The sequence below is a fragment of the Boleophthalmus pectinirostris genome, unplaced genomic scaffold (assembly GCF_026225935.1).
Source record: "Boleophthalmus pectinirostris isolate CB_2022bp ecotype Guang Dong unplaced genomic scaffold, ASM2622593v1 HiC_scaffold_1128, whole genome shotgun sequence".
NCBI lineage: Eukaryota > Metazoa > Chordata > Actinopteri > Gobiiformes > Gobiidae > Boleophthalmus > Boleophthalmus pectinirostris.
Window position 1 is genome coordinate 1 of NW_026571006.1, and position 25,000 is coordinate 25,000.

The following is a 25,000-nucleotide window of genomic DNA, read 5'->3' on the forward strand; positions in this document are numbered from 1 at the left end:
CTTTGCACTTATGTGACTCTAATATGTGGCTTCTATAGGACCAGTAATTAAAGACAAAATAATTAAATAGATAAATACATAAATAAATAAAAGATGGTTTATTTATACTGCTCATACCTGTGTCTTGTGGCCTGAGAGGAAGTCTGCTCTGATTGGCGGGAAGTATCTCCAACTTGATGACGTCCCCAGAGCTGGCGAGGAGCTGTGTGGCCTCCATCAGTGAACAGTGCTCTGTGCTGGTCCCGTCTATGGCCAGTATGATGTCCCCAACATGCAGCGCTCCACACCTGATTGGACAAACAAATTAAGTATCAAAGTGATCTTTTGGTAGGTCAAGTTTTGAAAGGGCTTTCTTTATAAAACATCACTTAAAGTTGTGTTATCTTCAGTGGTGGAAGAAATACTCAATTTTATTTCTTAAGGGTACAGCTACTGGACCAGAAAATACTCAAGTAAAAGTACAAGTATTACATGAAAAAATGTACTTAAGTAAAAACCAATTTACCAATACCATTTTAAAAATGTACTTTAAGTATTTCAAACTGATTTTGAAATCTAATAAAGCTTCAAACGTAGTAATTTTGATACTGATTTGTGCTGAATTTTGTATCTACTGTAAAACGTATTGAAGAAAAGTACAGGTACCTAAAATTTATACTTAAGTACTTTGTTATACTCCACCACATTTTTTTCAAACAAAGCCACATATATTGCACTTTACTAGATTTGTGTGGACAGTTGTGTATCTAATGGGAGCTGGACCTTTCCACCACACTGGCTGGCTTGATCTTGTCTATAATAATGACTTGTTTATTTCTGTAGATGGCTGTGGTGAGGCTGATCCCCAGGCTCGATGACAGGCCTCGCACTATCTCCACCAGCAGAGGGCCCGAGGCTTGTTGGACTGCCTCTACAACACAAAACATGTAGAAGAACAAAGTTTCAAGTTGGAAAAAGACAAAATGCACCTTTTTGTTAACACTTTAATATAAAAAGCTTACTGAGAATAACATTTTTCATTTTTTCTTTATTTTACGAGCTCTATGTAACTTTTCTGGTGGAGGGTCTGCCTACATTTTTGTCTCCATGACGGATGTTTCACAGCATGTTATTACAGCCTGCATGTTCTTTGAGCAATAAAAACGCCCACAACTGAATGAATGCCATGAAACATTTTAGGCAGAGTAATACCATCTCCACTGGGACAAGCAGGTGGCGGACCTTCTACCCAGAAAGTTTCATAATGCACAATTAAGTGGGAAGCATGAAGGCCTGATTGCTCAAGTGTGTAGCAGTTAATGTGTGCCAACTGTCCTTAGTGACACGTCCCATTTTGCACAGACCAGAGCAGAATATTCAGCACAATAATTTAGCAGCAGTTGCATCAGATAATCTCTGGCTTCAAAATATAATTCTTTACCTTGGCAAAAGATGCAACACATATGTGTACCATGTATAGAATATAACAGGATTATCAGATCAAGTATGCAGGTTTTCTCTTGGTTTTGTTATGATCATCTCTTGCTCTGTGCATAAACCATCTCAATCACCATCTACAAACATTGAACATGAGCTCATTCTTCATCCTCATTTCAGTCCCATTCAAACAATTACACTGTGAGTGGAGTGCAGTGAGTGCAGTGGTGGAAGAAGAACAAATTTTTAAAATTTAAATAAAAGTACAGATACCGGAGCAAAAAATACAAGTAAATTAAAAGTAAAAACAAGTAAAATTATTAAATTACTATTCAAAATGTACTGAAAGATTTGTACTGAAACAGCTGATTCCTAGCTGTTTTCCTTTGTATATTTTTGTTTCTTAAACAACAAATGTGTAAAAAATACCAGCCTTTTCAGTCAGTCTCATACATGAATTAAAAATACTTTTACTTTTCAGGTCTGTTAAAAAATGTGGTGGAAAGTATGGATACCTGCTCTGAAATGTGGTAAAAAGTGTCCACTTAAAAATTTATTTTGTAATGTAAGTAAGTATAAATACCTCATGTAATATTACAAAGAGGAACCAGTCACAATTTGTAGACTACAGATATCTGTTAAGAACGTAATGTATCTTATCCACTTTTGAGTATTCTGCCCCTATAAACAACCAAAATCAACAGACGTACAAAACAAGGAAACAAGGTACACATATATATATATATATATATATATATATATATATATACTTTTAAAATGTATTCCCTTCCAGATAACAGATTACATACCCCAAAATGTAGTTTGTAACGTAATCCATTAAATTACTTAAAGTGAGTAACATAATCTGAATACTTTGGATTACTTGGTTTGCTGTAGAGGAGCAAAGATGAGGAAATGTTTTGTCTGCTAAAAGACAATGAAAAGCTCAGACTTTATTTAACCACATTTAAAGTATTATTGATAGAAGAGGAGGAGACACGGTCCACACGGCATGGTTTAGTCCTGTTAAATCCTGGTTTAGACCTGGTTTAGACCTGGTTTAGTCTTGGTTTAGTCCTGGTTTAGACCTGGTTTTAGTCCTGGTTTAGACCTGGTTTAGACCAGGTTTAGAACTGGTTTAGACCTGGTTTTAGACCTGGTTTAGACCAGGTTTAGTGTCTGGCAATGAGTGGAATTATCGAAAAAAAAAAAAAAAAAAAAAAAAAGGGAATAGCCCAAAATGTGAAAACAGGAAAATACTGACGTGTAATCCATTTATTTCAACCAAGTAACTGTAATCCAATTGCCACTTACTGAAACAGTAACTGTAACCGAATACAGTTACTCATAATTTGTATAATCTCATAATACAGTATATAAAGATAGTTTGTTGTGTTTGTGTTGTCCTCACCCATGACAGAGACGTCGTACTCAATCAGGAACAGAGCCTCCTGAGCGCTCTGCATCAGGACGGTCAGAGCATCCGCGTGTTTCTCTCTGTTCAATGGCATCCCATCAATGCTCAACAAACGGTCACCAACTTTCAGTGTGCCCTCTCTGGAGACAAAAGACAACAATAATACATGAATACAATAAGAAATGTCTCTGGAAACAAATAACACAAATACAATAAAAAGGTAATAATGATTAAGTTTCTTCCTCTCATTGAATGCCATAATAACTAAGACACATCCATGCCACTACATATATCATCCTAATACCCCCATTCCATAATATTCCTCCCATTCCACCTTTGCTTTTTGCTTTTTCTTCACTACATGAAGTATCTGATGTACAAAATGTATGTACAATGTTAATATTGTATTGAAGAAAAATGTCATGATTGCCATAGGTTTACAATTATAAATTATATTCTCGAGTTATACCCTTGCACACACCCTGAGCTCTGAGGTCCCAGCTCCAGCTCCAGCTCCAGCTTGTGGTGTCCAAGATGAGACGTAAAACCAGGGAGGACGGGGCCTCTGTGGTCAGACCTAAGCTCTGTAAAAAGAGCTCCACTGTGTTTTTAAACTCCATACATCTTCACTAGAATCAGGATAATATCAGCGCTGAAATTGCCACTCTCTACTGAATAGAAGGTAAAACGTAGCTGTTAACTTGAAAACTACCGCTACATGACATCACAAGGTGGAACAGAGCATTTTGAGCTAAAAAAACGTTACTGAAATGTGTGAATTAAACAAAACACAACTCCAGATATGTTTTTGCACTGGTAACGTCATTCTAACATGACTTAAAGCTCTCAAGAGCATTATATAGGACCTGGAAAACCAAACAGAAGAACATTTTCACAATATTTGCAACATTTGAGGCTAATCTGTTTTTGTATAAAGTTTGATCTGTGAAGAAACTGCTGTTGTGATGTTTGGCAACAAAAAGAATTAAAAATGAACTGAATAGAAATGAAAAATCTGCAGAAGATGTGTTCCAGCTGCCGTCACAGTAAATCATGAAATAGTTCCACTTGAGTTTTTGCTCCCAGGTGAGCGAGAGAATAAATGAGATAAAAGGGCATGAAGTCTTTGATGGAGAATTATGTTTGCTCGGCTGTTATGCTTGTGTTGGTTTTGTACAGGAAAAGTGTAATGTTGAATTAGCCCCGGGATGAGCAGTGGCCTTTGAAGATAACACGTAGTATAGTAAATGTGCTGAAGGAGAAGGCACATGCGGCCGGATAAACAAATAACTTTCTAAAAATAGAATAACATTTTACTTTTGTTTAAGAAGGCATCAAATTCTTATGCATTTCATTGAGGACCAAATGCTCAAAACATATATTCAAGTTAAAGTGCTATTATAAAATTCAAGGGGAAAAAAAAAAAGAGAATATTGACATAATAACAAATAAAGCACTTAACATCAATATTTAGAAATTACTAGCTGCTACAATACCGTTCTCTTATGTTATCCTAATCAGTATCCAAAGTGGGTACTTAAAGATCCATTGTGTAACTTTTCTGGTGGAGTTTCTGTCAAACGCTTGTCTCCATCAAAATGTCTTTGGCTTTTTGTTTTTAGCTTTGTCTATAATGATTCACAGTATGGTATTAAACCTATCTATCTTCTATCTTCATGGAAACCAAACAAGGCCAAGTTACAGGTCAGATCTGTGGAGAGGGTACCCCATTCACAGTCAGAGTGCCTGTTTTCCTTGGCATTCCAGGTGCAATGGACATACCAATAACATGGACATGGGCAATGACATATCCATAGAGACAAGCAGGTGACAGACCCCCAACCAAAAAGTTACACAGTTCACCTTTAAATGCTTAATTTTGAGTTTTATATCTGTCCCTCACCTGTCAGCAGGACCACCAGGCCGGACATAGGTCACAACAAGAGGGCGGGACCTGCGCCAGTCTTCATGGAAACCTCCTACAAAATGAAGTATTTAACAATAAATAAATGAATAAATAATGTACTCAAATTATTGCAAATTATTTTTGCATTACTTTGTGAAAAACTAAATGACTTGTGTACACTGTGAACAATGAGAAAACGGCAGCAGTAAATCAAGTGGGATCTTCAGGTATTTGTGTTATGAAACTTAAGGGTAGGGTCACAGTCAGTACAAGTTTCTAGGCATTTACAGGCAAATGCTTAGAGAGATGGGAGGGTTATGATAAAAATACATCTAATAATGCAAAATAAATACTATACAAATCATAAATACATGTGTAGACATGACTTGAAGGCTTGTTTAATATGGACCATTACATAAGCTGACATAAAGCATTTTCTCTTCTCTTAAACATGAGCTAAAGCCTTTGGACAATTATGTGAACTAATCCCTTGTTAAAGAGATGACAGTAAATGGGTACAAGTGCATTTTAAATTCAAATACCTCTCATTACAAAGCCAAAGCTGTTTCCCTCTTTGTGCAAACACACATCTATGGTCTTAGTGACGACTCCTGAGGGGTTTTGAACTGTGAGAAGAAAACAAAAAATAGGCATGAAGAACACTTTAACAGCATTGTTTTACTGTCATATTTGCTTATTGAATCCTGTTACATTTGTTCCGTTTTTTGGCATTAACATCTATAATGGGACTTCAGATGAAAAATAGCTTTCTTGCCTAATTCTGGCATATTTACAGAAATGTTAATTAATATGCACTGTCTATAAATAAATACATAAATAAATACACACATACGCATATAAAGAGAATCTATATTTACTACACATGAAATCCTCCTTAACTTGCATTTGTGGTTGGTAACTAGAACACATGCCACAACTAAAGAAACAGAGAGTGGGCACTGTAGCGACTACATAGGGTTAAGGTGAGCGCGTTTTACAGCAAACTAAAAATGAAAATCATGAAAACAGCATCTACTTCAACACCAATGATCTCTGTAAAATATGAACATACCAAAAGGGGGCAGCTCATACTCCACCTCCAGCACGACTCTCTCTCCGATGTTTTTGAGCAAACTAATAATCTCATCATGACGAAGTTTTGACAAGTTAATGCCATTGACTGATTTGATGTAGTCTCCCACATTCAGCTGGTCACTCCTACAAAGACATAAACAAGCTTACTCAGTATTAATTTACTACAGTTCAAATAGCTAAAGTCAATTGAGAAAATACAATACAGCTCCATATGGGAGCTGCACATTAGGCAGGTGACCCTATTGTTAATGTATGATTGTTGTATCGGTGTATTAGTATGAAGCAGTGAGTTGTGCAGCACAGTTTATTTATAGTGTTGGTGGTGTGACAGCCGTGTTTCCGTCAGAGCTTCAGAGTTTGCCTCACAGTCATAGACCACTTGCCCCTGAGGTCAAGTGTACAGAAGTCCAGATGTGATGCCCCCTCACAAGACAAGAAACAGCTTTCCCTGCCAACTTAATATTGCCTATTTTCAATGTAACTGAATACATACAGAGAATACATATTCTTTATACTAATTCTGAGTAACTGTATTCCAGTACAGTTACCTTTTTATTTGGTGGTATTCAGAATACATTTACTTTTCTAAAATCAGGAGAATACACTCTGGTATTTGATCACACAATTTAGGCTTCAACTACATAGAATTACTGATTAAAATCAACACTTGTCTTGTGGTATGTGCATGTAGAATTTTTCCTTCTCCCTAATTTGTATGTATTTTGTAATCCCAAATACATTTTAATTAGGGTATTTAGTATTTCAGAACTGAATACAATTTTCAAAATATTTTCCCCATCAGTACCTATTTTAGAACAAAAAAGCATTTTCTCACTGAATTAACTGGGCAAATCATAATACACTAACTACCCCCTGTATTACTGGAGGCTGCCACACTTTCTGTCCATAAAAAAATTGTGTTTCTGGTTTGTGATTGTACAGGATGTGTCCCACTTCAAGCCCAAAGTATTCAGGATAAGACTGATAAGATTGCAGGCACTAGTCAAGAAATATTAATGAATTTATATCCTTAATTCTTATTTTAGATGATATGGTTTATAATAGCAGCTGTATCCTCAAATACTCCCAATCTTGACTACTGTTTATGATAGATTAAACTCAACCCTTGAATGAGACGAACAACAGCAAGAATATATAAGACATAAGACATAAATATAGCCCTCAAGTTTTAAAGGGCTACACAATATTTTCTGATCTATGTTCATTTTGTTTCACACATGTTTAACACAAATCCTGCATATTTAGGCTGAGAATCATTTTGATCATTTCAGACCTGGAAGTACTATAGGGGACTGTTACGACTTTGTTCCAATGTCGAAACTAAGACAAGTACATTGGTTGAACTGTCCATAATATATGAATTTAGAATGAATGCAGATGCCAGCTCTGAGACTGTCCCAGTGTACCCCCCCTCAAGCCAAAAGTAGATGGGGTAATATTGCAAACCACTAGTCAAGAAATATAAATAGATTTTCATTTATCTTAATTTTAGATTAGGATATTATATCTGCATCTACATATTCCACCAAGAATTGCAACAAGAATACAGGAACATGCCATACACACAAGGCAGAAGACATAAAGCATATAGTAGTGAAGTTATTTATACCATCTATGATATAAACTTGATTTGACAGATAGTAATAGTGATTTGATTATAGCATCCCTGGTCTAGAGACATACATATGCGTGGAGTGGTAAGGGTGGGATTGCCCAAAGCGCCTCCCGCTCCAGCTCTGACTGAGATGATGCACATGTTGTCACACATATGACATTCTGAGTCAAGCCTCTGTTCAGAGTGGGGCTAATTAATGTTGTATGCAGTCCTCTCTGGCCCTCACACCTCTGGGCACTGCCACTCACTCAGACCAGAGACATCACAAACCATCCAGGCCTGTCATCCGCTGTGTCTACAACAATACTGTCATCATAGGTTTGTCATGTTTTTTTTGTTTTTTTTTCAAAAGCTATGGTATAACTTTCTTGGTTGTGGGTCTGTCACCTGCTTGTTTCTATGGATATCATATTAAACAGCTCAACTTTACATTTATTCAATTACAGGTGGTTTTATATCTTAAAAGTACCTAGAAAAACAGACATTCTGAGTGTGAGCGGGATCGCCTCTCCACAGATCTGACCTGTAACTTAGTCTGGTTTGGTCTCCATAAAAATAGAAAGGTCATACTGTGAAACCTTCCAGACAAAGCAATCATTTGACAGAGCCTCCACTAGAAAAGTAATGCACCTGTAATTTGAAATCAACGGCTGATTTTTGTACCGGAATTTGAATTTCCAGTTCATACCTGTGAATTTAATTTTGAAATGACCTTACCTAGCCCAAATTGGCCCTTGTTTAGATCTGGTTAATATCTTTCAGTGAGTTTATTGGCCTTTAGTCCCCGTTGAATTCAGTGTCTTTGATTTTGTCTAGGGTGAATTTACACTTGGTTAGATTCTTGCTTATGCCCAGATTAGTCCTAAAGGTCAACTTGATTTGGTCCTGTTGTAGTCCTAGTTTAGTTCTGAGTTAAGTCTACGCTATGTTCCAATTTTAAGTGAAGCGGGTGTCATGGTTTAAAGTTCTTATTTAAAAAATTTAGCACTCAAGTTTAGCCCTAATTTAGTGCTTCTTTAATCCCAGTTAAGTCAGTTAATCATGACTGATTGATGATTAGATCCTGATTCAGTGAGCTTGTGTGTCTGGTTTGGTCCTGATTTAGTTTTGGTCTTGTCTGTGTTTGGTCCTCCTTGGTGTAAAAGAACTTTGAAGTGACTGATCTATAGCACTTCTAGGAGGATAAACAGCAGTGGGAGGAAAAGCTGCTTGGAAGAATTACTGCGTTGTCTGAACAACTCCTTGGACTTGACAAGTGATGGCATTTCTTTCCAAGACGTTTTCACAGAGTGTTGTCATTGTATGTGTGTTTGTGTGTGTGTTTGTGTTTGTGTGCGCATCACAGCTAGTCACCCACTGTTTAGTCACAAATCTTTAGAGGTTGTTTTTATAATAATAATAATAATAATAACAATAATAATAATCATCTTAAATACGTTTAATACAGTTCATTCAGCATTTAGCACAGTGTTAAATTCAAAATGCTAATAGTGCATGTAATATTTAAGCAGAAATAGTCATTTAAATGTGTTTGTTTGAATTTCCATAATTAAAAGCCCAGTAGCATTAGATGTCTATAGATCTATTGATCTTAATTTGTTCCAGATGGTCGTCCAAAGGGCCTATACCATCAACGTTGGCTCATGAATAATTAGAAAACGTCTTATTTTTCAGACAGTGTAGAAGTGTAGAGGAGACTACGCTAACCCCCCCTAGTTAAAAAAAAAATATATATAAATATATATATATAAATATATATATATATATATATATATATATATATATATATATATATATATATTATATAATATATATATATATATAATAATTTTTTTTTACAATTTGCTTGTTGTATTATCATAAATATATACAAGTATTTACTCTCAAAAATGTGTATATATATATATATTTCTTTAGATAAGGATTGCATGGGCCACCATAGTCTTGCAAAAACCTGAAGGAAACACCAGTGCAGTTTAGATTTTAGAGCAAAATGCGGCTCTGAATGAGCAGAATGACACATTTGGAGTGCTGTGTTAGCCTGTCGTATAGGGCACCACAGAGTAAAGCAGACTGAGCTGGCTATAGGAGAGTATGTAGATCTCACCTGGCAGCGAGCCCACCGGGACGTAGATTGGACACTCTGGGCTTTCCGTCTTTGTCTGACCCTCCAGAGATGGTGAGGCCGAGGCTGCTCCCTTCTCTTTTCATCAGCTCCACAGTGGTCACTCCTCTGTACTCCTCTGAGACAGACACACGGGGCACAGTGGCACTGTCAGCTCAGAGGCAGCAGCACAGCATCAAGCCAGTCAAAGGAAAAGCACAAGTTTATCTTTCCTTTCTCTTCAGATTTACAGAAACCTCCACTAGTGCTACAGCAGTCTCCTTTCATCTTCTCTGGGTTTTATATTTGTGAGTATATCGTATTTCACGCTTTAGCACAACAATTTTTTTGATAGTTTATTGTGTCTAAGTTTGACAAAAAAATCTTGGTTGACATAAAAGTAGCCACAGTATTTGTTCCTGTTCTTTTTTTTTTTTTTTTATCCCCATTCCCCTCCACCCTTATGCTAAAACAAACATCTTAGTATAGCAAACCAAATAAAAACATACACAATACTGATAATAAATATAAGTTAAAAAAAAATCCTAATAATAATCCTAATAATAATTTAAAAATATTATGCCTTAACATAGAACTTTAATCTCTCAAAATCTGGAATAAAAAAAAAAAAAAAAAAAATATAATATATATATATATATATATATATATATATATATATATATATATATATATATATATATATATATATATATATATGTGTGTGTGTGTGTATATATATATATATGTATATATATATATATATATATATATATATATATATATATATATATATATATATGTGTGTGTGTATATATATGTATATATATGTATATATATATATATATATATATATATATATATATATATATATATATATATATATATATATGTATGTGTATATATATATATAAATATATAATATATATATATTATATATATATATATATATACTATATTATATATATATATTATGTGTGTGTGACCTGACATTGACTTAAATTGGCTGAACAGTTCCCATCTCATTTTGTACCACCAACATTACGCTGTTCTACATAAAACAGGCCTTAGTGCTTGTGACATATACGCCACACATGCACTTTTAATAATGTCTAAGCATTTATGAGCTATTCAAACAATGCCTCATCAAACAAAACACACCGGACACGTGCTTGAGGTTTCTATGTTAAGGATGTCAGCACCGCGTGACTACAGTGGAATGTCTACGCCACCATCATGAATCAGACAGCAGAGGGAAAACAAGGCCCGGAAGACTCAGGTTTGATTATATAGTACCTGAAAGACTGTGCCGCTGGGTGGAATGTGATTGGTCACATGGTCCCAAGTCCTTGCTCCCCTTCGAGTATGGTCCCTCATCTGAGAAGACAGAATACAAATACGGAAATAATGTTTGTAGTACAGAAAAGACACAAAAAGAGATAACCACTGAGATGATAATGAATTGTACTATACCCCCAGAGAGAAAGAAAGAGAGCAGGGAGCAGTACTGATAGTTTTGTCACTAATCTTTTTAAATGATTTGGTTGATTTAGTCCTTGTTTCCTCTTTGTTTTTGGTTTACTTAGATTAAATCCTGGATCCATCTGTTTCAGCTGTAATTTAAACTGGGTTTAGTAATGACAGTGGGGCTATTTACTCCTAGTTCAGGCTTTTTTCATTCATTCATTTATCTCCATAAAACATAAATATTGTTAAATATTGTGTTTACTCCATGTATTTTTAAAGTAGCACACACAACACTTGAAATGTAAGTGATGGTGATGAAGTGACTGGGCATACAAGATCGTTATTTTTGGTCAATGTCTTAAGAATTTAACATTTTTTGTACACTAGAGTGCCTCAGATTTTTCTTCAGGTCCACCGCCACTTACATTTTCACGTATATATACTGTATGTGCTAAGCTAAATAAATCTCCGTTCCATCAGTATTTCCTCCTTGGAGCCTGTCATTTTCTATTGCAAGCAGTTAAAGTGACCATTGGGTAGTATCCTGTTCGTATAGTAACATTATCTGTAATACTGAACAGAGGTGGTGCTACCATTAGGCAAAAGCCGGTGGCTGCCTAGGCCCCTGAACCTAGAGGGGCTCCCAAGCAATTGCCCTCAGTGCCAATAGTGACAGAGAGCAATTTGATTTTCTCTCAAAGCATTCAACCCCTTTCATGTTAAAATGGGCGAGTCAGCTTGACCCACAATAGGGTAAGCTGTTTGAACAACAACTCACTCTTGTGTAACAGATAATACTCCCTACATCAACTCACCCCTATGTAATGGATAACCCTATGTCCTGTCAATCATCCTATCATTGTTGCACTGTCTTTCTATGACCTCTTGTATTAAGCTGTGATTATTCTATTTTATTATCTTTATATTTTATTGTTGTACATTTACATTTATATTATTATTATTATTTGACACCTGTCTCTTGCTATCTTCTTTTGCTACTTATTTAGAATATATTTTAACCATTTAGATTTTAGTTCTTTGTTATTATATAATATTTTGATGTGTGAGCTACTATGCCCAAATAATTTCCCTTGTGGATCAATAAAGTTTGTCTAAGTCTAATCATAGCATAATCATAATCATATATAATGAATGTAAACAAACATGTAATTGTACTAGCAAAAAAATAAAACTACTTTCAGCTCTGGTTATCTAGAAGGCTCCCTAACTAATAAAACCCCCCAAAAAAACTAAAAAAAAAAAAAACCCAAAACAAAACAATGCATTATAGTGCGGGCCCCAGCACAAGTTTCACTAGGGCCCCCAAATTGCTAACTCCGCCACTGCAGAGAAACACTGTATTCTGTCAAAAGCAATGTTTTTACTTAGTACACCTTTACTTATTTCCTGCATTCATTTTGCTTGTGTCATAATCACAGACTGTATACAGAAAGTGTATATAGTAGTATACAGTCTATGGTCATAACTTAGATCTAGTTTTCTAGTTTCTTTCAGTTTTTCTATTTGTCCTGATTTCTTAGTTTCAGTTTCAGTTTTAGTTTACCAAAAAGGGTCAAAATGAAGCATACCGCTGAGATATGAATGCTTTGAAGTGCAATGGAGAGATCAGGGCGCACTAAGCCTTATTCTGCATACTATAGTAACACAATGTGAACTCAAACCTACAGGGTCACTCCTCTGTGTCACCATGACATCCAGAGGAATGGTCTGGGACTGAAATAGCTCCCCTCCCAAACCCAGCCTTTTACCATGAGAATACATTTGCACTAATCTATGCAGCTAAACCACGGGGCTTTTCCTCAAGGAGCAGCGTGCGGTTAATAGACTGTTGGAGCATGGAGAGAAAATTATCGTCTTTATGTCATTTCAGCAGCTGCTCTCTAAACCAAGGAAGTGTTCGGTCTATTTTATGAGAGGAGCCTTTTGACATGGGGACACCAATGATTCTGACTGACCGAGTTAAACCCAAATTACAGAAAAGAACTGACAACCTGAGTAATAACCAGAAATACTGCTTTTGTCTGTGTAATGACCATAAAATATGTTGTACTCAACTCTACTATAATATCACTGTGTAACATGATTGGTTGCTAAAAATGTACAGCAACTGATTATGTGGCAGCGTTTTAGTACGTTTAAAGTAGAGGCAAATAATTCTGATTTAATATAATAGTATTTTAAAAGGCCCATATTATGTTGTTTTCTGATGTATGTTACGATGATGTTTCCTCATCACACACAAACCCTGCATATTTAGACTGAGTTCTTCTCTCAAACAGAAAACACACTGTTCTACCTTGTGATCTAATGTAGTAATACAGAGAGTGCTCCACTGTGTTTTTAAACTGCATGCACCTTCACTAGAATCATTTAGATCATTTCAGCCCTTGAATTGCCAATTTCTACTGAACAAAAGGCAAAAGGAGCTGTTGAAAACTACCACTACATTACTTCACATGGTGGAACAGAGCATTTTTATTTTTATTTATTTTAAAAGGTTAAACAAACATGTGTAAATGAAACTAAACATAACTCTAGGTAGATTTTTGAGGAGGTAACAACATTATAAAATTGCTTAATGTTCACAAGAGTAAATTTTGCATAATACAGGACCTTTAAAGTGTTAATCAAAAATATTAATTAAATGGTAATGAATGCAACACAGGCTAAAGGGTGAACACAACCATGCCCTACAGACACTGGGCTCCAGAGACCACGACAATAGAACGATTTAAAAGCAAAGGCCCTGGCTGGAAGTGACATTTATGCTCCTTTCTTTTGGAAGTATAAATGCTGATTTGTGAAGACTGCTGAACAGAGCAGTGCTTGGAGGCCATCACATCCAAAGATTTTCTCTGGACATGTTTTACATTTAAAACTGACCCCAATAAAAAGTTAACTGTCAACTGTCCCTGGTGCCTTTGAGCAGACTTAGTGCAAGTAATAGGGTCAAATCAGTCGCTGTGTGTATGACTCATGCCCAAGACATAGAAATACCCTCACTGGACATGCACATTTTAGCCATGTACAGAAACATGATCTGAAAAAATGGGTAAGTATGACCAAAATGATGACTACATATTTGCTTTGCTTTTTCTGAGTAGTGTTTTGTAATAGCGCAATAAATATATGAATTGATGAATGCAATTTATTCAAATTTATTTTGGTTAGAGTTAACAAAGTGCAAAAGGATTAATTCATCTGTGTAGTATAATTTCCCCTGAAAACCACAAAATATTCTGGATCCGTGGTATTTTATTATAAAACCAGCAAGTCCTAGACATCTAGAGACAGGAACAGACCTGCATTTGATTCCTGTATTAATTTTGCCCAATTAAGCTCAGAGACATGCAATAAATATGCTTTTTTTTTTCTTTTTAATAAAATGTACATTTTCAATATAACAAAAATAATTATAAAACATTAATAAGAAATATAATGGTATCTGCAATGTGTAAATTATTCTTCATTCATCTTTGAACACTATGCTGCTTCTATTCCCTTGCTAAATAGTGCTGCAAATAACACTATTAACTTATAATAGCCTCATGGAAAACAAAACAGCACTGGTCTTATCTGTCCACATACTGCTTTATAACATAAGCATGGTATTTGACTACATTTGAAACACTTCCTTGCACAAATGTCGCGGTCAGCTGTGCGCATACAGTGAGTGACACAACCACAGCACTGAGCAAAACCCCCCAAACCACGCGTCCCCTCAGGGCCCTGACAGTCCAGCAGCTGTCACTGCTATCAAAAGGCAACATTAGCCCTGGGTTATGTGGACCACTCCTCTGCACGTGACAGCATACTACTCCACTGCCAACAGGAAAACCCACGGATACTTCAGTTTAAAGTAACGTCCAGACGAGTAATAGTAAACAAGTAAGCAAGTCAGTAGTCAAAGATAACTATAAGTGCACACAATTGGATTAACTTAAGTAAATAATACTAATGGAGATAAAACTCCTAACTTTCAGATCAACACAAGAACAAGCTCTCCAAAGACAAATATGCTATTATATTCTTGGAAAGTTTTAAAGGTGCACTATGTAACTTTTTGGTTGGGGGTCCGTCACTTGCTTGTGGATATGTGGATTGTGGATATGTGCCTGGAATGTTCCACAGTATGACATTAAACAGCTTCTCCACAGATCTAACCTGTTACTTGGTCTGGTTTGGTCTCCAGGAAGATAGAAAGGTTTAATACAATACTGTGAAACATTCCAACCAAAGCAATACCATTTCCATTGATCTTTCCTGAATCTTTCATAAAGACGTACAGGTGTAAAAACAATTTCATGGTGAGTTAATTCATTCTGGATTGAATGCATGCCATGAAGTCTCTAATAACCAATGGGAATCTAGGTTAAATGTGGAGGGGGAAATCTGTGACAATGAAATCAGAATGCTATTTTCAGATGTCACATAAAGCCTCACCAGACCCACTTTACTAAACCAGGCATTATTAAAAGTAACACTTAAGCAGAGATATTATACACAAAGATGCAATAACTATAGGGGCTTAACAAGAACCAACCATGGACTAAATAAAGACTATATCTGGTCTTAATTAGATCTTAACAATAATTAAATAGGGACAAATCCTGGATCAATCTAGGACAGAGTAACTAAATAAAACTAAGTATGGCTGAGTGATATGACAAAATATGTATGACAGCTATTATCCTCATATTGATCAATTACAAGTTTTGATTCCATTTTATAATTTTATAATACATCATATTTGTTTGAGCTTTTTGCATGTTTTTTTTCCAAATAACCTAACCTGTATTTACAGCATTTCTGCCATTAATCACAAAAAAGTCAATTTAAAAAGACCCAAGAATATCATTGACAATTAGAACACTCTTGATTAATATTCGATTAATTGCAGAGGCCCACTTCAAATTATTAACTGCATCAGAGTCTGAGAAATAACTCAGATATACTAGTGTACATTTAGCTGTAACATCACAATTTGATCTCAATAAATAGCTCCTTTTCAAACCACTCTTCTGCCCTTCGAGATGAATGGGATTTTTCAGCGCAGGTGACGACTGGCCTCTTGCTCTGTGACTTGACCCCACATTGCAAACATCAAAGTGTGTTTCCCTTACCAATACTGCTCTTGGTGTCTCTTCTCAGGCCACACAACATGCTTGCAACAACTTAGCCACAAAAATACTCCTGGACAGTCAAAGTACAATTGGGAGGTTGAAATACAGCTCTTATTATTTCTACAGAATCACCATCTTCACTGCATTCCTCTGATGGTCCAAATCCTGCTTGACCTTTGCCATAGTCTTTCCTTGCCAACAAAAATGAGGAATAGTTTTAGTGTCTTCTTTTTGCCTGTCTTAGTCCATTATGATAATCATTTTCTCTTCGGCCAGTGTGCATTTGTTCAGCTCCAAAGCAAAGACAAAAATATCATATGTAGTCTTCTCTCTGCTGTAGCTCTGCCCTCAGAATTGGTCCCCTTTTCATGTGGATTTTGCAGCTTATGTTCACACAGCTCGCACATAAGCTGTTTGTGTCTGTGTGAAGCAGCACTGGAGTGACTGTGTTTGCGCTCTCAGCCTTGGAGGGTTTGAGAGAGACAGTCCCTCCCCCTGCACAGCGCACACAGCCACACAAAACACACCAAGATTAGAATGATCCCACCTCACTCACTCCTCTAGTCCCGGCTCAATTAACACCAGCTCCATATTCGCTGGAAATTTCAACATTCGTACCAGTGCACCTCTGCATCGCTCACGTTTATGTAAAGCTTCAGGCTTCATGGCTGCAGGAGTATGAACAGATGCATTGTGGGATAAAAATGCATTGAAATATTGCTATGATCTTTAAGAGACTTGGAGTGTCAAATGAATTGCTCTATAGCCAAAATGAAAATTACATTTTGTATGCACAAAGCTACAATAATACTGTAAAAATTCCTCAAGTATTTCTTCAGGCCTAAATAGAACTGAACAGCTGTCTTCAAGAAATTGTTTGTTATAAATGTATCCAGATGATTCGCGTATTTCCCATGTAATATAACGTTTTATGACAAATAATAGCCTACAACACTGGGCTGTAAACACTATAAACACTGGCTCCAGTTACATGCGCACTTAAAATATATTATATCTGATTATTATCAGATAATAATGAGCCACTGAGGAGCCCAATATACCAATGTTAATTGATCAGGCGACTGCAAGACTGGAAAATTGGATACACTGTGTATGTACGGTGCTAGTTTTGAGGGTGAACTTAAAACGCTGAAATCCAAATACAGTTCTCCAATCACAAAACATTTCCCTCTTTGACACTCACTTCACCAGCGTGCGTAGATCTAAATAAAACCGCAAAAAACTACTAACAGTTAGTCTGAGTTGAATGTTGTTGGCTTCCGTCTGATTCCGTGGTTTACAAGTGCAGAAGAATGTATTATACTACGTTTACAAGTTATTTCAATTTGGACATGCGCTTGCCATTTAACTGAACATACTTTTCAAAACACTGCCATCTAGTGGTCATTACATTTGATTACAATCTTTAAAGTAATTTTATACTTTGATTGTGCCTGTCCGGGCGCCCTGAAAAATAAATGTATGGTGTAGTTTTAACAGTTTGAACATAATTTCCCTATGATCACAAGAATCTGTGTGCTCCTTTGGAATTGTGAATGTGTCAGTTTATAGTTTAAAAAAAAAAAAAAAAAACTTTCTCTAAAATTGTACATTGTAAATTGTAAAATTGTAATGTGTTTGATGTTGAACATGAAAGTGTAATGCAGGACAAAACTGCCATATGGCATATTCCCTTACCTTAGACAAAATGGCATAACAGGTCCTTACCTTTGGCTCGTCCCCTTATGATTCCCATCCGGCATCTAAAAGAAAACGACATCATCCTCTTTGGCGGAGTGGATCGACTCTTTCTCTTCATGATTTCCAAGTGAGGAAAGATAAATAAGTGTTCTGGAGAGCACATCTCTTCACCTAATCCTAATATGGCTGAGCAGTTCATTAACTAGGTTAATTAGTATCTTTGCTCTAACAAGAATTCCAGCACCTTTCATTGTCCTTACATATGTAGAAAAAGGAATACAACAAGACTCAATGTTGTATCCGGACACTGAGCAGATGGCACAGGGTTCATGGCTGTGAGGCACAGTTTGCTGCCAGAATGTAATGGAAACCTTCACCACAGGATACATGCTCAAATCAGCTCTATGTGCTATGGACATCAACAGCCAAATTATCCACTTTATTTTAATTTAGTTCAAAAGATGCTTTGTACCTCTGCATACCTTTCAACATCAAGCTGCCCTCTGCCCGCCTTGCCCTCAGATTTTAAAATCCAAGAAGTATTCCTTTCTAGACAACAGCAATCATCTTGAAAAGGTGCAATTCAAATACAATACATCTTGCAATTTGAAAACATAAGGATGACATTACACCATTCCATTTTTATATATTTATTGTAAATAACCAGTTTATTCGTTCTCCTCACTCCTGAGTCTGGCATTGGGGTTGGTGACCTTGATGGCCAGCTGAGCAGCTCTTTCAACGATCAGCTTCCTGTTTTTGGAGGAAACGTTGTGCGCGATCTCAGCGCAGTGAGTCCTGGAAGATTGAATTAAGTTAGAGCTATTGAAAGCAACTTCACATGCCTTAGTAATAAAATAGAATGACCATTAGTGAAGGGAACTTGAGTATACTTCATTCATAACCTTGCTAGCAAGATGTATTCTCACGATTTTTAAAACTGAAAAGGACTACACAATCTGGCAAGAGCAAGAAGTTCTTCTGTTGGCTCTTATTTCAAAGTCTGCTCTTGGCACAATTCCTGCATTTAAACTGTGACACTCAAGGACTGTGTAAACTAATTTTCTTCCCCAGTAAATCTAGCTACAGCACAAAAGCCAGGCTTTGTTCACTGCAGATGATGCCTACACAAGGGCTGTAACTGAGCATTATATGGCTATCAAAAGTATTAATACCCAGATACTGATCAATATTCACTCTACTAAAATCAAATACAAACTTTATAGATATTGAAAAAGGACAAAATTGGACCCTATGACTGCTTTGGAAAGTTCTTATCTGAACTATAAAACTTACTACTGTTGTGAAAAGTGTCACTGGTATTAGAATATAGAGTATTATGCCTTTGCTTTAAGCTTATAATAATTTTAAAACTAATATTGCAACAAGTCCATTATCATGCACAGCAGAGCACTTAGGAAATCAAAATTAACTGAAGACGCTGTGGTTCATTTACAGTTAGTCCACTTTTGATTCTGTCCCCACTGAACTAAAGCCAATAATAGTTTAATAGTGTAATAAAATCTAGATCTAAACATCTACTTTGCTTTTCTGTAAACATAGCTAGAGTTGAACTGACGTTCCTGAGATGTGAACGTGCCATTTAAAATTTAAGTGCAAATTTGCCCCAGCCCTCACAAAAATATGCTTTTTAATTTTAGGGCAAACCATAAAGCAGGGTGGACTGGATTAGTACAGCCAACCCATTCCCCTAAATACATCATATCAACACGTGTGATACAACAACTATTCCATGTTTGAGAATAAAGTGTTGCACATTTACAGTGTAGTTCAATGTGCAAAGGCAGTGCCCTGGCTTATTTGCATAACCATTACTCAGGCTGTTGTGGTGATGCCAATAATTCTCTCTCAGATGTTGTCCAAGTGGTTATTGACTGAAATGCTTTAGTGCACTAGGCCCATATACCACTTAACTACAGCGGTATATAATAAGCAGACTTTAACATTAAAACAATCCAATGTTGATTTGAAATTGGCAGCCCTTGTTACAAAGTTCCATTGAAGTTAGAGTACAAAACTTTTTCCCACATGAGCATATGTTTTTCCTCCTAACGGTATATTTTAGAGCAGAACTCCAGCCAGACCACTACTTTATACTGTAATCCAGTCTTATAAAATATCATATTTTGCAAACCTGTAAGAATGCAAATCATTTATGATCCTGTGAGATGAGAGCCGATTGGCTGGATGTAATTTTTCCAATAGTGTGCATCATAAGCCTAAATGAGTCATAGGACATAGGTCTTATTTAGAAACAGATTAACATCTCACCTCGTACCCTTTCTGTCAAATACTCACAATAACCTCATTTTATTGATGCCCCTATTGTGCAACTTACTCTTGTGATCATTTTCTGCTGAGCACGTTTCAAATGACCCTTGTCTACTGACCTTTGTTAGATGCAGGAAATTACACCACTGACATCAATAATGTTACAGTAAACAATGAAACTTACTTGTTGCTCATCATAAGTACTTCAAGCTCCTTGATGTTGTGGACCAGAAATTTCTTGAAACCAGTTGGCAGCATGTACTTTGTCTTCTTGTTGCTACCATAACCAATGTTAGGCATCAACATCTGCCCCTTGAACCGCCTGCGCACCCTGTTGTCAATACCTCTGGGCTTGCGCCAATTTTTCTGTTAAGTATTGTAATATATAAAGTCATTATTCAGGCCACATGGAAATTTCGTACATTTCTAACATCAAATTTCTTACCGCAATCTTGACATATCGGTCAGACTGGTGACGAATAAACTTCTTTGTCCTCTTCTTGACAATCTTGGGTTTGGTGAGGGGCCTGAGGGCTGCCATGGTGACTGAAAAAATAAGACACTTACAATTGATGCTCACCTCAAAAGACAGTGTATGCATTATAAGAAAAGTTTCAAATTGCTGGACTCAAATAAACCATTTGTGCATTAAACTGTCCACACCAACATTTATTGCCAATTCAGTGAAAACAAGTGCATCCATGAACATGAGTATGATCCGGATACAGCCAAGCACACTGCTCTGTTTTGTACAGGTAGCGTGGCTAACTAGCTAAATTTCATTTTGACTGCAAGGACTTAGTGGGGTAATAGAATATTTCAACAAGAGCCTGCGAATATCCAGGTAATGTATTTAATGCGCTCAACGGGGGCCTTTCCTAATAGATCTACATTATAGCGAAGAAATATGTAGCCCTCTCAGCTACTAGCAATCATACAGACTATGGTAGCAATGGTGACTCCATCGCTATTCCTTATCGCTACGTCCCTATAACAGTGGAAATAACTTTTGGTATTTTTGGCAAGATCTGACCTTTATTGTTTATACTGAGTGAATGTAGGCCAACTTAGTGTTAAATTTAATGAGGATTGTAGCAGATTGCAACTACTCACCGGCCGATGTAAATCCAAAAAGGACCTCAACGACGGAGGAAGGGAAGAAAAGGACTTCCGGAGTGAACCTAGGGGCTTATGGGTAGTGTAGTATTACACGTTTTATTACAAATGTTTAATTTTGCATTGTGTAAATAGCGTGCAATATGCGATACTGACACGTATTAAAGAATCTTAAGCAAGATTCAAAAGTTTATACAAGAATGTACTTAATTTATATTATAGGTGATGAACACTACGTGAGTGCCACGGTGAGTGCGCACTTCTGAGGCAAGGAAGTCAAAAGTTGATGTGCCGCCATGAGTTAAAGTAAGATAAAAGTTTTATTTTCGTTTTCCTGTCACAAGACAAGAGGCGGTGGCCTAACTGGTGGAGTGGGTGAAGTCCGAATAGGTACTGGTTTGCTCTTAATCTCATGATCATAAGGCTGCATGCTCATTGCGCAGTAGTAAAAGCGATGTAGCTTACTTTTTTCTGTGTTTAAAAGTTTTTATTTTCTCTCTCACTGCAGCTCCTTTTACAATAAATCTATATGGAGAACAGACCAATCATGAGGTGAGTTTTGGAACACGTTTAATAGATCACTGATGGTAAAATTTACAGATTTTATGGTATTTGGGGGGGGAGAGAAAATCTGAATTAATTTGTTTTCTGTTTTGTAGCCATAACAGAACCTACGGCGTGGCCAACCCTGGCTTCATAGCGACAGCGGAAACGGCACCAGGTAATACCATCAAATAAAGTAAATCCTCATGTAGCAAGGGGGTTGAGGGGATGAGAGAGAAAGAGCACTTTGTACTATATCATATGGACTACGTTACGTGTCGCTGATGCTCTTGGTGTAAATTGCGGATAACACTTCCCTAAACTTGCCCAAATGACGTCAGTCTGTAGGCTAGTTGAATCTCAGCTATGCGAGGATCCAGCCCACATTACTGCGTTTGCAGCTTGTTTGTCTATCGCAAGAGCATGGGAGTTTATTTCTTACATCTTTATATCTTCTTAAGTGGTTACTGAAGAACTGTATTACTGTATTGGGGGAACAGATCAAAATAGAAGATAAGGTAGGTTCTTCTGAACGCTTCTGTTAGAAAAAGACAACAAAAACAATGATTCCAGTGTAAGCAGTGTAGGAAGTGAACTATGAGGAAAAGTCGTTTAGTCGTTGAGTCTGTATTGCCAAATTCTCAGAGGTTCGAGTTTTTTATGACTTTTTGAGGAAGTTCTGATTTACCAACTTTGATTGAACTGGTTCTTCTGGTTTGTTTCAGCAATGTTTGCCCCACCCGCCCCGGACTACTCAGCTGCCAGTGCTCCTCCAGCCAGCATGTTTGATAATGTGCCCGGCTATGAGGGGACCATAGCTGGAGATGGAGGTACAGTGTGCTGTCTATACAGCATTAAGTTATGTAAGCTATGGGATGTATGTATGTTTGAGCCTCGCCCAGGAGGAAATTTGTTTAAACATGTGCACTGACTGCTGTGACCACAATGAACATATAGCTCAGTACAGTATGGCATGCTTACATGAGTCCATACATTATTTACTAATGCAAATTATAAATACATATTTGCTACAGGTGGATTTTTGCCACCTCCAATGCCTGTCACACCTGTACAGCCACCACAACCTGGACCAGAGCAGCCACACTGGAAGTAAGACTTATTTGCAAGATATTGAAAACGTGTTAAAAAGGAGTCCTACATTGTTCAACAAATAAATAATCATGCAAAGAAATAGATATAGTAGTTGGAGTGCCCGCTGGATCTCCGCTGAAGTGAAATAATAATCAGGTGCTCTTCGGAGATCCCAAGTGGGCGCATAACTTACTGGATGAAAAAGGATGTCCGAGGTACTCCGATATATTTTGCTATTATTTTATTTAATGTCAAATGCCAGCGCGTATCGACTTTACGTGTCCTGATGAAGATGCAAGTCGAAACGCGTTGGCGTTTGACATGAAATAAAATAATAGCAAAATATATCGGAGTGCGTTGGATCTCCTCTTTCATCAAATAAATAATCATAATCACTTCTGTGCTTTTCTTTTTGCCAATGAATAGCATACCATCTATAACTGAAGAGACAGCCCGGGATGCTTTTACACTGTACGCATCCAGCAAGTGCTGCTACAGTAAATCACCAGCAAAGGATGGGGTCATCACTAACATGGAGGCCTTCAATACATACAGAGTAAGGGAGATCCTACATTTACTGTTAAGCCTAAAATGATACATCAGTGGTGGACACTGACCTGCCAAGCACTGCCAAAGTGCACTATATGTGACCAAACAATCGATCATCAAGACCACAGTCTATGTATCATCTAAGGAACTGAAAAACATGATAGAGTCACAGTATATATACAAATATTTCACTGTAAAAATGTGAAAGAGACTGAAAATAATAGCTTTGTATCTGTTTTATAGTACAGATTGGAAACATTCACTGAATCAAGATCTACACAGTGGGCACACGAGCCGTATCATGGTACATATTTCTATTGTTTGTGTTTATTATACAGATTATATAAACGGTAACCTGTTACTGTGATTTGTTCAGGCCAGCCAGTTGATGCATTTGCCCAACCACCACCAGGACCGTGGGATATTCCTGCTCAAGCCCCAAGTTTTTTTCAGGATTCCAAACAAGTTCTCAAGGTCCCATATACATCATCTGTAAAGGTACGTGCATTTTATTTAATAATAATAAAAAATAAAAAAACTACAGCTGAGCTACTTTTTATTGTATTTATTGCAGCCATGCCATGCGTGTACGGGCATGGGACGAAAACCTTGCAAAAACTGTGCGGGTAGTGGTAATGTGAGTTGTTACAATAATTTAGTATATGCCATCTTTGGCCTGTTTACTCAAAAACTGTATTTATTAAATAGAAAGTTTGTTGGGTCTGCAATGGAAGTGGTTTTCGCCATGGAAATGATCGATGCCATTCCTGCAATGGACGAGGACGAGACAAGTTCAGTGACTTGAAATGAATTCTTTTTTCACTTGCTGTTACTCCAATTGTGTAAAAGATTATGTTTTTATTTGCACAACATAGTTGCCACCACTGTCATGGGAATGGATCAACGCAGTGTCCAACATGCCATGGGAAACAACAACTTCTGGTTTACATCAACCTCACAATAAAATGGTGAAAGTTTTACTTGTTACCAGAATAAAAAAGAATGTATATAGATATACATTTTATCAAGAAAAAGTAACTGTAACATGAATGTTCATTTAGGACAAACAATTGTGATGATTACGTCGTAGAGCAGTCAAGTGGACTCCAGATTTCCAACTTAAGCGAAGTGACTGGCAAGGAACTTTTCAGAGACTCCCAATACTTGGTACAAATTATGTTTGTCTTACACTGAACTAGTATATCACTCCACCCCTTATTGAAATTACTTAAACTCAGCATGAATAACTGAACACATGCACCTTATTTTCATTTGTCATACCACAATGAACTTTATTAATACTATTGCCTGTATCGTCATTTGTGAGGCTAGTGTTAACGGTAATGTGTGAATAATTATTATTCTGTAATTATAACCTACTACAGGTGTACCCTGTGATGGGGTTTCCTGATATGTCTGTGGTCACTGCAGCACAGCGTCTTGTTGGTGAACATATGAACAGATTCTCCCAAACAGCACGCATCCTTCAACAAGTAACTGCCTTTTTTTACTACTGATGCAAAAA

At 36.7% G+C, this 25,000-nt stretch overlaps 3 protein-coding genes across 5 annotated transcripts; 1 reads left to right on the forward strand and 2 right to left on the reverse strand.

Moving 5' to 3' along the window:
* Positions 1-117: 117 nt before the first annotated feature.
* On the reverse strand, positions 118-18,001 carry LOC129407346 (glutamate receptor-interacting protein 2-like; the record flags this gene model as incomplete). The annotated part of the gene is made up of 9 exons (XM_055148124.1): positions 17,911-18,001; positions 10,868-10,948; positions 9,578-9,713; positions 5,812-5,957; positions 5,282-5,365; positions 4,737-4,812; positions 2,828-2,973; positions 763-910; positions 118-287 (listed from the first exon to the last, which is right to left on the reverse strand). Coding segments are annotated over exons 1-9 (1,078 nt in total), but the record flags the coding sequence as incomplete, so codon positions are not given.
* Positions 18,002-18,517: 516 nt separating this feature from the next.
* LOC110157970 (60S ribosomal protein L32) lies at positions 18,518-21,429 on the reverse strand. The gene is made up of 4 exons (XM_020922376.2): positions 21,289-21,429; positions 20,621-20,721; positions 20,360-20,541; positions 18,518-18,681 (listed from the first exon to the last, which is right to left on the reverse strand). The coding sequence occupies exons 2-4, from the start codon at positions 20,714-20,716 to the stop codon at positions 18,552-18,554; spliced, it is 408 nt and encodes a 135-aa protein (XP_020778035.1). The 5' UTR covers positions 20,717-20,721; positions 21,289-21,429; the 3' UTR covers positions 18,518-18,551.
* A 74-nt stretch (positions 21,430-21,503) lies between these two features.
* ssuh2rs1 (ssu-2 homolog, related sequence 1) lies at positions 21,504-25,000 on the forward strand. Of its 3 annotated transcripts, XM_055148111.1 has the most exons (13): positions 21,504-21,681; positions 21,800-21,843; positions 21,951-22,012; positions 22,560-22,664; positions 22,869-22,944; positions 23,353-23,482; positions 23,719-23,779; positions 23,852-23,973; positions 24,050-24,112; positions 24,184-24,266; positions 24,351-24,443; positions 24,537-24,642; positions 24,861-24,994. In XM_055148111.1, exons 2-13 carry the CDS (start codon positions 21,821-21,823, stop codon positions 24,990-24,992), a joined length of 1,056 nt encoding a protein of 351 aa, XP_055004086.1. In that variant the 5' UTR covers positions 21,504-21,681; positions 21,800-21,820; the 3' UTR covers positions 24,993-24,994. The 3 variants fall into 3 exon arrangements, with proteins under 3 accessions (XP_055004086.1, XP_055004084.1, XP_055004087.1); XM_055148109.1 differs by lacking the exon at positions 21,504-21,681 and having other exon boundaries at positions 21,688-21,843; positions 24,861-25,000; XM_055148112.1 differs by lacking the exons at positions 21,504-21,681; positions 21,800-21,843; positions 21,951-22,012 and adding an exon at positions 22,089-22,352.

Bases quoted from the DNA above. Each gene is read 5' to 3' on its own strand.
- LOC110157970 (XM_020922376.2), bottom strand. From the start codon at position 20,716: ATGGCAGCCCTCAGGCCCCTCACCAAACCCAAGATTGTCAAGAAGAGG. The intron at 20,542-20,620 runs GTAAGAAATTTG...AATACTTAACAG, and splicing joins ACCGATATGTCAAGATTGCG to AAAAATTGGCGCAAGCCCAG. The intron at 18,682-20,359 runs GTAAGTTTCATT...TCAATCTTCCAG, and splicing joins GTACTTATGATGAGCAACAA to GACTCACTGCGCTGAGATCG.
- ssuh2rs1 (XM_055148111.1), top strand. From the start codon at position 21,821: ATGGAGAACAGACCAATCATGAG. The intron at 22,013-22,559 runs GTAATACCATCA...GGTTTGTTTCAG, and splicing joins GACAGCGGAAACGGCACCAG to CAATGTTTGCCCCACCCGCC. The intron at 24,267-24,350 runs GTTCAGTGACTT...TGCACAACATAG, and splicing joins AATGGACGAGGACGAGACAA to TTGCCACCACTGTCATGGGA.